Here is a 13,230-nt window from a genome sequence, read left to right on the forward strand (position 1 = left end):
CTAGAAAATCAGCCACTGAGAAATTTCAAAAGAAGTTAGGGAAGTGGCTGCAATATGCATTGAATGAACCACAACAAGAAATTTACAAAATCTCATGGTACTAGCCATGAAACAGGACTGAGTGCAGGGGAGGACTAGCTCTTGGTCCTTAGGAAGGATTGGTGTTAATAATCAGGATTCCACCTGGGTTGTAACGTAGTACATCCATACAGCAATATTTTGGCAATATTTATTGGGCATCATGCATCAGACACTTGAAATAAGACAGTTTCTCTCTTGAAAGAGATCACAACTTAACATCAAAATTACACATATATATATCCCAGTAGCTTGAATTTACTATTCAACTTTTTAAAGTTGTTCCCAACTCCCCCATTTAGGGAATCCTTTTTGATGATGTGAATCAGACACACCTGAACTGAATCTAGTAAAGAGTTTTAGGTGCTCCCTTGGGGCCTAGATAAGCACTCACATTGATTGGGTAGAGCAGATAACCTATTCTTACAGACCTGGATCCTGTGAAGGTCCTTTGTGTCTATCAGAGAAGCATGCCTTGCACTAATCATCTGATACTCCTGAATCAAAACCCAAGGTACCCACACAAAGATCTTTATCCAAAGAGAGCAAAAAGAATTGGTCCAAGTTTGGCTAGGCAGGCAAGGAATGACATTTTATAACTTACAATTCTGAAAGCTCTGTGATGAAATGGCTGCTTTGAACTTGCTCATCATATAAAGCATAGAGAGAATCCTGCCCACTCCAGCCCTGAGCCGGTCACCTGGTTCATGGGCAGCCACAGATGTGGCTGCAACTGGAAAGGCTTTCCACATAAACAATATTTGAAAAATTCATGGCCTATAAAGTGTTAGGAGTTCCAGAAATATCCTAATATGTCCTTGCTCAAACTCCTTCCAACTCTTAGCTGCTATGTATAATCAACTAATAGATACTTAGCTAAAGGCACCCATGACTATTAAGATGCAAAGCTAGGAAGAGAAGTACTTAGTCATTTCTCCCTTTGTGTCAATGAGTTGATAGATTCCCAGATTCCCTACTGATATCCCCAAAAGCAGACTTTGATGCTGAGAATATCAAAGGGAAAGATGAAACTAGATGAAAAACAGGGCTCAGAACAGTGCGGCTGGGCACCAGAGACACATCATTTTTTCAGTATTGTCTAAGGCTGGACCTAAATCCCAGGTTGGTCCTAAACTGTGTGTTGGACTCTTTCCTCTCTATTAATTCCAAATAAGCACTTCTGCTGTTTTTTCCTGTTGACCTTGGGATGTGGAGGAGATAAATGGCAACACTGCCTGGCTCATCAGCTGTTCTCTTCCTCTCCCCTGACTAAAATCCATGGCTGAGTAGGAAGGTCTATGTTTACCAAATATTATAAAGGCATCATAGAAAATACCCATATGCATTGAGCAATACTAGCTGGGAAGGACAAAAATACAATATCTGCTCCCATCTGTGCATGGTCCCTTCAGAAAATGTGCACACATATGGTTGGCCCATGTTAATTAAGTCCAAATATGGACTGGATTCAACTTGGAGAGCAACTGATAAATCTGCAGCTAAAATTTTTCCAAATGCTTTGATAGTTTCTGAATGAAAATGTTTTGAAGGTGTTGAATAGGAGAGGGCTAAATTGAACACCACCAGAGAAAAAAGCTCAAATTACCAAAGATTTAAATAATCAACACCGCTCACATTTTAGTTACATTTTAAATTTCAAAGTAATTTCACATATAATATTAACATTATATGTCCAAACATTCATGAAGATAAAATGCTGGTAACCTGCACATTAAAATAATGAGAACTGACTTGTCCACTGTCACTGTGTGTCTAACATTACAGCTATTTAACGGTGGCATTGACGTGAAGGAAGAGAGAAAATAACTGTACAGTATAGTGATTTTTTTAATGTTTTGTTTGGGATTATCTTACTTAACAAAAGGGGGAAGAGAACAAGTGCCAGCACGCTTGCAAACTGCAAGTATGGTTTCGAGAAAACCAAAATAACTTTGTACCTGTTGACAGCTGAGAGCAAAATTGTGTTATTTGGTTGGTATTTTGATGCATTAAGACTTCCATTGTGGTAACTGGTGGAGAGTTGCTGGCCACTGTTTCTGGTGGCAAAGGTTGGAGAGAGAATGGAGTTCTGGTCAGATGGTAGGATGGTCCATCGTTGATTGGATAACACTTTGCAGCCAAGCATAAGTCCTCAGTTTACTGTTAAGCAGCTAAAGGGGAGGACCTGTGCCAGCTAAATTATTATCTGAAAGTAGATGCAACTATCACCTCCATTACAAGCTACATGCCTCCGAAAAGGAGGAAAGCCAAGACAAGTAGAGTAGCCATCTGCTTTGGACTAAGTATGGAAGGTGAGTGAAGCCTGAGTGATACAAGTAGGTGCCATATGCATGGGTTAAGGAGGATGAGGAGAACTGTCACCCTTTCTTCCTCCTCCTTTATCCTACAGCCAACTCTGGGGTAATTAAGACATTCATTGAACATTTAGTATGAATCTGGAACTGAGAAAAACTGCAGATCAAAGAAAGGTTAAAGAACTTCTTATGGTCACTTAGTAACACTGGATTTTCATTCAAGTCTTACTGACCCTCAGAACTGACATCTGCTCCATCCCCGTAGCATTCTGTCTTTAATCCCCTAACTCACTTTTTGTTTTCTGTCCTTCATCTGACTGCTCAAGTTTAGCAAAATATCCCTACTAAAATGAAACATCAAATAAAATCTTTGTTTTATTGTCCTTTGAAAGAACTGATCAGTTATATATGAGATGGCTTTGTTCTGAAAGTGTGCCACATGTGGAACTTCACATAATTATATATGTCCTTAATCGTCTTTCAATGACTGTCCAATGATAAATGTTGTATTCTCTCAGTACAGGTGTTGATTTGTAATTTTAAATGCCATAAGCAAGGAGAAACTTGTTGAGGAGACTACTGAGCTTGGCAGATGGACAAATTTTTTTCCATTTTAAAATGGAGTGCCTTTCCTTTGGATTATATGCCATGAGAATGCGCTAAAGTAATTCATGTGTTTCATAAGAGCCATGGTGATATTATGCATGTTTATTTTGGGGTTAATGCCATCTAGGGAGCCTTTCAAAGGTAGGAGCGTAGACCAGGCAGAAGCCCACATCAACATAAGTTGAGCAGCCTCACCAGGACCTCTGATTTTTCCTTTGGCTTTCTGCCACAAGAAAATTTAGGTAATGAGTAATAGCAGACTAGCTCATCAACTCTGCTGGCTTAAATCTACCATGTGATTCCTTTAGCTTACATATCCAGTCAATTATTGTCCCAGCCGACCATCTTTGTATAACTGTCTAAAAATATATAAATGCTGAATTCACAAGCATATTCTAAAATAATATCTCATGTATACTCTTGCTGATTGAACAGAGGGTACAAATGATCTACTTTGCAATTGGGAAATTTCTCAATAGAGAGCTTAGTTGTGAGTATTTGTCATTGTGTAAACTATATGTTGAATGTTTTAAGGCTACTTCTTAAACTAGAGGTAGTCCTGTCTTTCCTAACCCACTCCAAAATCAGATTCTTCTTCTCAGGTGCTGGATATTTAGTTTGGGAGAGAAGGGCTCAAAGATCCAAAAGTAGTTGTGACAAACACTTTGAAATTCATAATCTCCTCTTGCTGACCCCAACCCTAAGGGATATGAAGAACCAACTTTTATTTACTTATCAGGAAAGTGTCTTGTGGTTTGGAAAGTAAAGGGATGTTATTTTGAATTATAGACTTAACATGGTGCTAGAAGGAGCCCTAGACTTTGTATCTCACATTAGAGAGGAAACTGTGACCCAGAGTGATGAACTGATGGGGCTGGAGAGGCTGATCTATGATCCTGAAAGATACAGTAAATGATGAAAGGAAGCGTGGAGATCACAATGCCCTGAGCTAGCTTCTCGGTATTCTGTTCTCCCTACCATCATCTGAAGGTACAAACTCTGATGAATGTTAATGAAATGGAAAGTTACCTCCAAACAGAAGAAAACCTACTAGTTGCTATTGCTAGCCCAGTCAGGTAAACAGTCAAGGACAAGTGGTCATGCTAGCTACCATGTATTTCATTGAACAATTCCCTCTTTTCCTTCAAACAAGGGTAAGATCCTTACTGTTTTATCTGAACCAATATTATGCACCATAGTGTGTGTGTATTTCTGAACCCAAGCAGGAGCTTAACAAAGCTTTCCAGCATTTTATGAGAGTCTGTCATGTATACAACCCACTTTCTAGAACTTAATACTTTTGCCCTCTGTTAGACCTTTTTTAAGGGTCCCTCTCCAAAAATACCCCTCTGCACCACTTAGCTGAGCTCCTGTTGAATCCACCAGCATGTGTGCACGCCAGCACCTCCCACCCTCCCAGCCTTGCTCGCCTCTAGGAAGAATGGAACATTGTGGTTTCCATGGCATTTCCCAGCACTTCTCTGAAGACTTACTGCTTAATTCTGATGTGGGCGCTTATGTTACAGTCATTAATTAGTTCATTAAGTCAAGTCACAAAACTAATGAGGATTTGGACACAGAGTTGGAAAATGAGAATGTAATTTTGTCTGGATTATAGAATATAAAGATAAACATGGTCCAAATATTCACAAAGAAATCACAGCTTTTCATAACTGCCTTCTAACAGAAAATGCAGGCTTACGTGTTTTATCACAATTGAGAGTAAGATAATCAAAGCATCACCACTGGTAACATTTAGGCAGGTCTTAGTTCACTGTGCATTTTATTTTCAGCTATGACATCCAAATAGAAAATGTTCTTTGTTCCTATGCTATAAAAAAATTCTATAACTAAAGTTAGAATCTTTTGAAGTTTTTGCATCAGATCTTAGGATGAGTCAAGGCTGAGAGGCCATATGAGAAAAGTTGACCTTTTATGTGTGTGGGTAGAGCTGGTTATTAGACAGGATTGTTTGGGGGGCACTGTTGGATGTCTGTCTAGAAATCTACACTCTACCTACTCTCAATGGTGCCTATAATCTATCATCAGAGCATGTTAATCCCCAAGAGTTCTCTATTACAACTCAACTACTACAGGGAAGGCAGAACACTGAATCATCAACACATGGAATTGTGAATTGACTCAAAAGGGATTAACAAACAAATCACCTCCAATGCCATAAAGAAAGAAGTTTTAGGTTGGATAAAGGCCCATGATGAGGCGAACAGATGCCTTGATGATATGGGGTGCTATTACAGAGGAGTAATTCCATAATTATTTATGATTTAAGGGACTCTGTGCAATTGGAGTGTAGCATGACACCCCTGGGCACCTGGTCAGTCAAATAAGACACTGAAGGCAAACAATATTTCTTTAACAACTTCACCTCAGTCATACTCATTCTGGAGGCATGCAATAAATCTGGAAGCAAAGCTGTTAACAGTTGGAGGGCCATAGCCTCTTTAATAAAGACAAGGACCTTTTCCTCTAAATAAACAAACAAGATTTTAAATGCCCTAATACACAAAATATGCATACAATTTTAGGAAAGTTTAAGGACCCCTGGAGTCTTCACCTAGCCCTCAGGTTAACAACTCTGCTCTATAGGGACACACTCAAAGAGTGTGTCTATCCCAACCTTTAAGTTTTGAGGTTGGAGGAATACTATCTTGGTCAGTTTATTGTTTGTCTCAGAGGTTGGAACAGAAAGAACAATCATTAAATTTAAAGAAAATACCAAGAGCTCTAGAGTGTATGACAATGCCACTTTTGAGTATCTATCCATATAATATATACTGCATTCTACTAATGCTCATAACCAAATTATATTCTCCTTAATTACACGGGTAATGGTGCTGGGGCCAGAGAATCAAGCCTAAGTGTGTTTGACCTTAAAGTCCATGTCTACTATCAGAAGTAACCAAGACAATATTCAACACCATAAGGTCCAGAGTAGGGGCCCCAAACTGTACAACAAACTAAAAATTACAAGATGAAGAACAGCATGGTGTTCTTCAAATTAATAAAATTAAACCAGCAGTATAGTGTTAGTGACCAAACGTATGTCCACTAACTCTGGTAAGGCAAAAATGTTTGCAAGCAAGAACACTGAGGTAATCCCTCCAACCTTCTAAAAATGGTGGCCATTTGTTTATCATGTTAACAGATGGAGGAAAAAGTGACTCATTTAAATTTCAGCACAGGTGATTTAAGTTATACAAGAAAGAATTTCTTTACAATATTAGTGTAACATTATTATTACAAGGTCCAAAGAGAGAATTTAAAATCTCTTTCTCTTAAGGTCTTTAAAAATAGAATGAGTTCTCTGCAGATTGCTTAAAGGCAGAGAGTTGACTTACTGACTTTAATGGGTCTCTTCAGCCCTTTAATCCTGGGATAGTAAAACTTTTCAAAAGGTAGATATGCTATGTAAGCTACATATGCTATATAAAATTATCAAATAGATCATCCTATTTGAAGGTCAATTGTTTCACCTTGAATTTAAACAGTCTTCTCAGATATTTGTAAAACTGAAGACACATGTTCTCATCTTTAATCTTACCTTTTTCCTCTAATAGCCCCTCCCAAAAAGGTTGGTTTCAAAATGATATTTCTTGGAATTATTTGTTTATGTCTTTGGACTTGATTTGGAGTATGTGCGGCATTAATGTAGGGTAGGAGATGACAGCATTGAAAAGGTAGCCAAGAGCTTTGATTCTTGTCCTAGCTTTCCTATTTATGGGATCCATTATTTTAAGTGAAATAAACCAGGCACAGAAAGACAAATATTGCATTTTCACACTTATATATGGGCCCTAAAAAAAATTGATCACAAAGAGGTAGTGAATAGAATGGTGGCTACTAGAGGTTCGTAAGGGTGGTGGGAAGGGGTAATGAAGAGGTATTGGTAAAGGGGTAATTCTGTTAAATAGAAGGAAAAAGTTCTAGTGTTCAATAGTACAATAGGGCAACTATAGTTAACAATAATTTATTATATTTCAGAATAGCTAGAAGTTTTCAAATGTTCCCAACATAAAGCAATGATAAATGTTTCAAGTGAATCATGTCCCTATTACCCTGATTTGATCATTATATGTTATATGCTTGTATCAAAATATAACATGTACTCCATGAATATGTACAATTATTATGTATCAATAAAAAATAAAAAAATAGATGTGAGTCATCAGAGAGGAAAAAAAAAAGAAATCACTTCCTCATTGGTAAATCAAGGGTGCTAGATTAGATATTTTACAAGGCATCTTTGTTAAAAGAAAATTATGCTTCTACCAAAGTCAGATTTCTGACAGAAAATTCTCAGAAACAATGGGATTTAAAGGAAGAAAACAAATATTAGCAAAGGCATTGTGGACACATGAGAGAAGCTGTTCATCTCCAAAAATGCTCACCTTCTTTTTTCTTTCCTCTTGCCCGCCATACCCCATGATGTCCTGACCTTTACTCCAATGCATTATATTAAATTCAACTAATATGTGCAACATTCAAGGCTCACCTCATTTTTCTACTATGGATTCAAGCCTTTGTAAGTAACCTGAATTTAGAATTTGACTCTCTCTGAACAGGGTATACAAAGCAAGACGTGTGTCCTTGTTCATACTTTGGTCAGGGATGATCAATAACTAATGGGGTGGGTAAAAAAAAACCCAGAAAAATTAGAGTAAGGTAAACATATTAGAAAAGTGAATATTAAAGAATAAATTTGAATAAAAATGGACAGAAATAGATTTGACACTATTTAATCAACAAAAGCTGTGTCCTGCATCACTGGAGAGAGATTTGTTAACACTGAGATAAGATCTTTCCATCCTATTTAAAAGATTTGTTTGAATTTTATTCAAGTACCCCAAGTATTTGAATCAAGAGGACACTTAAGGATTTCTGGTATACTGTTCCCTCTTCTTTTTAGACCCTCATTCTTTTGGAATACAAATGTATAAAATATTGGGAAGGATGGTCTTGCATGTTATGAAGTCAATGGACTACATAGTTCGCTTTGTGTTTTCTTTGACTATGAAAGCTTTGGGCTTTGGTGTCCATGGAGAGTTAATTCTACGTCTAATCCTACAAAGCGAAGAAAAGCATGGAATCTTTCCCAGATGAAATACATATCAGTATTTTCTTTAGGTTTCAGGAAAATGCAAATACAAAACATCACTACAGACTATTACTTTTTAAAATGTGGATTAAATGCTTAAGTAATTAAATAATTACTTAATTACTGTGTAGGGTGGAGGCAATTTATGAGTTTGTCTTTGGTACTTCTAATTCCTTCTGTGTATCTTTCCCAAACATTCTTCATCTTATCCCATTTCTCCCCCTAGGATCCAGTATGCTCATTCTTACTATACTTCATAGACATCAAACCTACTGTCAGAAATTAATATCAACTCTTTACAGTTTAGTATGAATTTAGGCCAATAGGTTCCCTCTTCCAGGGGTATTTGCATTAGAAACCTGAGTGTGCAGGGAAATGCCTTCCTAATGGAACTTCAGCAGGGACTTTTCAGCACCTTTAAGACATGGACAACTGTAGACCCCTTGGCCTTAAATTTAAGCCAAACCTACAGCTGGGCATATATTAGCACTAATTACTCCTTGGTCTCTTGTTATGTTGAGTCCAGTGATTCAAACAGCAGTGTGGGTGCTGACCCCAAAATTTTGCCACCATTCGGGTCACACAATTCATTTGCAAAGTTAGGGCCAATTTTTTTCTTGTTCCCTATTTATTCCTATTACTTAATTTGTCATGTATCCACATGACTTGTTAGTCTGGAGCCATTCAAGGGCAGGGACAACATCTTACTCAACTATGGATCTCTAGGCCCAACACAGTGTCTGGCTCATTTAAAACCCTTCTAGGGAAATAATTGATTCCTGAAGTTCAAATCTGCCAAGAGCCTGTGTTTCCTTAAAGTGATATCATCTCCAGTTCTCCTTTACCAAGGATTTTTCCTCTGATTTCAGAGAATACTCACAATGAAGGAAAAGTCTAAACCAGCCTACCATATTACAAACCCCGCCCAATCCAAAACAATTGTTAGGGCATTTCAGGGTCCGCAATGTGATATACTTGAGATACAAGAATTCCTCTGGATCTAGGTCTGGGGAGCATTATATCTTTCACAATTATGGAATGTAAAGACCTTCATAGAACAGCAAGAAAATAACAACAGCAACAACCACCTGGTTTTATTTCAGCAGTGCACAATGCCAGGTATTTATTAGAGCAAATGCAACTCAAGGCCCGGAGGATTAGCTGGAGCAGCTGATACCCTGTGCTGCTTTTTATAACTCTCCTTCCCAGCACCACGCTCTACATATGTCCCATTTCATCAGCTCCCATCAGCTTAGGTCATGCCCAGTATTACATTTTATACCACCCAAATGCATTACCATGGAGAATACTCTGTGTTTCCTTAAAAACAAAATGGGCATTGGGGGAAGTTTCCTGGTTCTCTTTGCCAGTAGTGACTTTTCCACTTTTTACAAATGAGCAGCTTTTTTCATTCTAAAAGACACGGGGCTGTTGGCCATCACCAAGCTGTGAAATTACTAAGTATAAGAATGGAATATACAATACAGAATTAAATTGTAGATAGAGTTTTTAAATGAGGTTGTGATGGTGCTGAGTCTGCAAACTTGTAAAAATTATTTGCAAGGATACTAGCTGTCCACTTTTTTGGCAATAAAATTGGAGAGAAACAGGTGATTCTATAAAGGACCTTTAAAATGCCATTAGTTTATTCAGTGTACTAAGTATCTCTCATATATAGTACACTGTCCTAGCCCTTTGGTAGATGTTACAAAAAGGGTAAAATCCAAGTATATTGTGTTGAAAGAGCTTATTATTTAAAAATAACATTGGTTTTAAAATACAGATAACTATCATTTTATTTAATGAACATGTACTCTGTGTCAGATACTGTGGCTTGTATTTTTTATATACCTTTATACCAGGAGTTGGCAAATTACAGCCAAAGAGCCAAATCCAGTCCACTACCTGTTTTGTAAATAAAGTTGTATTGAAACATAGTCATGCCCAATTGTTTGTATATTATCTATATCTGCTTTCGAGCTATAATGACAGAGTTGAATAATTGCAACAAAAGCAGAAAATATTTGCTGACCTCTACAATATTCATTTTTACAAGAATATTCAGAGATAAATATGGAGTTTCCCACTTTACAATTAAGGTAACTGAGGGTTATAGGTTATGTAACTTAGTAAGTGGCAAAGCTTGGATTTGATTCTAGATTTGTCTTGATTCCAGAAATCCATGTCCTTATGCTATACTCATATACAGAAATAGCCAAAATATAAGGCAAGAAAAAACAAAAGCCTTACAGAGTCACAGAGAAACTGCTATTAGAGTTCAGAAGGGGGGGGGGGATTATTTTGAGCTGGAGATAAAGATTTGATTAAAGATTGTGGAGAAGATAATATTTGAATATAAAAGGAAAAACAGATCTCAGGAATTGTCTGTCCCAAGCTTAAGCCCAAGAAAAGTTAAAAGATCAAGGTCAGATGTTTAGTTAGAAGCACAACTGAGATTAGAACCAGGTCTCCACTCATCCAGCCAAAAGTATGTTGTCAATGACTATGCTGAGCCATTGAATTTTGTTATGTGTGTATGGTTATGTTACAAAATGGCAGAATTATTGAAATGAGATTTCACACATTATGCTCAATGACTATTGAACTGAAGGGTCTGTATTTCCTTTATCGAAGCAATCAAGAACACATTTGCGCAGGTATTTATGCAATACCATTACCCATCCAGCATCCTACCAAATACATTTTTACTGTAGAGAATCACACTTATGAGACCACAGGGACCTCTGGTACTCCCCACCAACTTTAAGATTCAAATGATAAACAAGAAACCACAAAAGCCAAGTATTTATATACACCCTGCCCTGCAGAATCAGGCAGTTCTAGGCCAGCAAAGAAATGGAGAAGTTAACTGGTGCAGCCAGTAGAGTCTTACCTGATACTGTAGAGCACTTTGCCATTTTTTGAAATCCGCAGCAATTTGTTGTCAGTGGTGACATCGTGGAAGTTGGCCCCCTTCTCATTGGCAAAGAACAAATCTGGTTTCCAAATGGAGTCTAGCATAGATGGATCCAAGTCCAGGGAATCATCTGGGTACTCACTGTATGCCAGCCGTGAATCATTCCACTGTTGTCTCAGAAAAATGTTCACTCGGTAATCCTACAGAAATGCCATACACAAGAGTTACTTATTGCCCACTCTGGCATAAGAGGTCCATCTACATTTCCCTCTCACTCTTCTCCCTGATTTTGTATAGAGTTGGTGTCTGAGTAAACGAGGCTGTGTATACCTTGGTCAAAATAAACCATTCAATTCTATTAGGAGTAGGGACAGAGGAGAGAAAGAAAGAAGACTCAACCAAACGTCAATTGAAGAGTATGACTTGGTTGAATTTTTTTATGTTGAAATTATTCATTCTGAGACAAAATAATACTAACTTAAGCCTTTTTTTTTTTTTTTTTTTGAGACACGGTCTTGCTCTGTCGCCCTGGCTACAGTGCAGTGGTGTCATTATAGCTCACCACAATCTCAAATTCCTGGGCTCAAGCGATCCTCCTTCCTCAGCCTCCCGAGTAGCTGGGAGTACAGGCATGCACCACTACATCTGGCTAATTTTTTCTATTTTTAGTGGAAACGGGGTCTCGCTCTTGCTCAGGCTGGTCTCAAACTCCTGAGCTCAAGCAGTCCTCCCGCCTCAGCCTTCCAGAGTGCTAGAATTACAGGCATGAGCCACCACACCCAGCCACAAACCGATTTTTCTATAGAAAAAGGTAACAAATACAGCAGTCTGTGAGGCAGATTGTCAGATAAAACTGATTCATTTTCCAAATCAGAAATGACATGATCACTTTCTGCTCAAATGCTCTGGGCAGAAGGAAGCCCACTCTGCAATTTTGGCAGTGAAAATCTTATAAAACTATGACATCATGGGACAATATTTTTAAAATTCATCAACATAGACATTAAAATACTTCATGTTGACAAAATAATTCCCTTGCAGCTACTTACTTTCACAATTCTTAAATATTTTATCATTTTCTCTGAATATGTTGTATCTACACCAACTTGATGCTTCATCCAAACAGAAATCTTTTTCATGTTTTCCCAGTCTGAGCACTTTTTGACAAAGGTATTCTCCCTTGTGGGAGGCTTAGGTATACCCCTGGCATTAACATTTGTTCTGGGAATTTCCTTCTATGCTAATAAATCAACTTGGGGTAGTGATGGCTATCCTGAGGACTTCTACACAAAAGTCTTTAGGTTCATGGAAAGTGTTGCTTCACTTGATAATCTGGAGCTCAATTGAGACTTCAACAGTATTCTCTAGTCAAATAAGACTGTGGTTTCAGAACCAATAGTTATCTACTACTGCCACATGTGGTCATTTAGGGACATATATACTCATTCATTCTTACTCTCTTTCCTTTACATTTTTGGTCCTCGTTTGCTCCATTTCCACATATTGAGCACCTGGACTTTTTCAGTCATTGTTTAACTTACTCAAATGGTAACTAGCTTCTCCTGGTTTGCCTGAGAACTACCCATTTTTGGCCCCAAAGTCTCACATCCAGGGAACCCCCTCAGACCCAGGCAAACAGGGATGTTCGGTCACTCTACCAGGTACCATGGAGACCATCTCAGGATGGCCAGTTTTTGTTAATTCCTTCAATGCCAAAAGAAAAAAAAAAATTAAGTTTTTTTTTTTTTTTTTTTTTTTTGAGACAGAGTCTTGCTCTGTTGCCCGGGCTAGAGTGAGTGCTGTGGCATCAGCCTAGCTCACAGCAACCTCAGACTCCTGGGCTTAAGCGATCCTACTGCCTCAGCCTCCCAAGGAGCTGGGACTACAGGCATGTGCCACCATGCCCGGCTAATTTTTTGTATATATATTTTCAGTTGGCCAGATAATTTCTTTCTATTTTTAGTAGAGACAGGGTCTCACTCTTGCTCAGGCTGGTCTCGAACTCCTGACCTCGAGCGATCCACCCGCCTCGGCCTCCCAGAGCTAGGATTACAGGCGTGAGCCACCGCGCCCGGCAAAAAATTAAGTTTTAAAGACCAGTGTACATGGAAAAGAGCTTCATTACAGTTCTTTCTATCTATTTAATAAACCATGTAAAGTCTTGTGACTCTTTTCAAATGCAGTCATCCTGATGATCA

General features: G+C 38.2%; 1 protein-coding gene across 2 annotated transcripts in view; it reads right to left on the bottom strand.

The window, feature by feature from the left end:
- The window catches only part of GLRA2 (glycine receptor alpha 2), a 177,339-nt gene that overhangs the window by 118,776 nt on the left and 45,333 nt on the right, over positions 1–13,230 (bottom strand). For both annotated transcript variants that reach the window (XM_045537961.1, XM_045537962.1), the window contains one exon: positions 11,009–11,232. In XM_045537961.1, the coding sequence (XP_045393917.1) occupies positions 11,009–11,232 (224 nt within the window). The remainder of the gene's footprint in view (positions 1–11,008; positions 11,233–13,230) is intronic.

The sequence above is a fragment of the Lemur catta genome, chromosome X (genome assembly GCF_020740605.2).
Source record: "Lemur catta isolate mLemCat1 chromosome X, mLemCat1.pri, whole genome shotgun sequence".
Lineage (NCBI taxonomy): Eukaryota > Metazoa > Chordata > Mammalia > Primates > Lemuridae > Lemur > Lemur catta.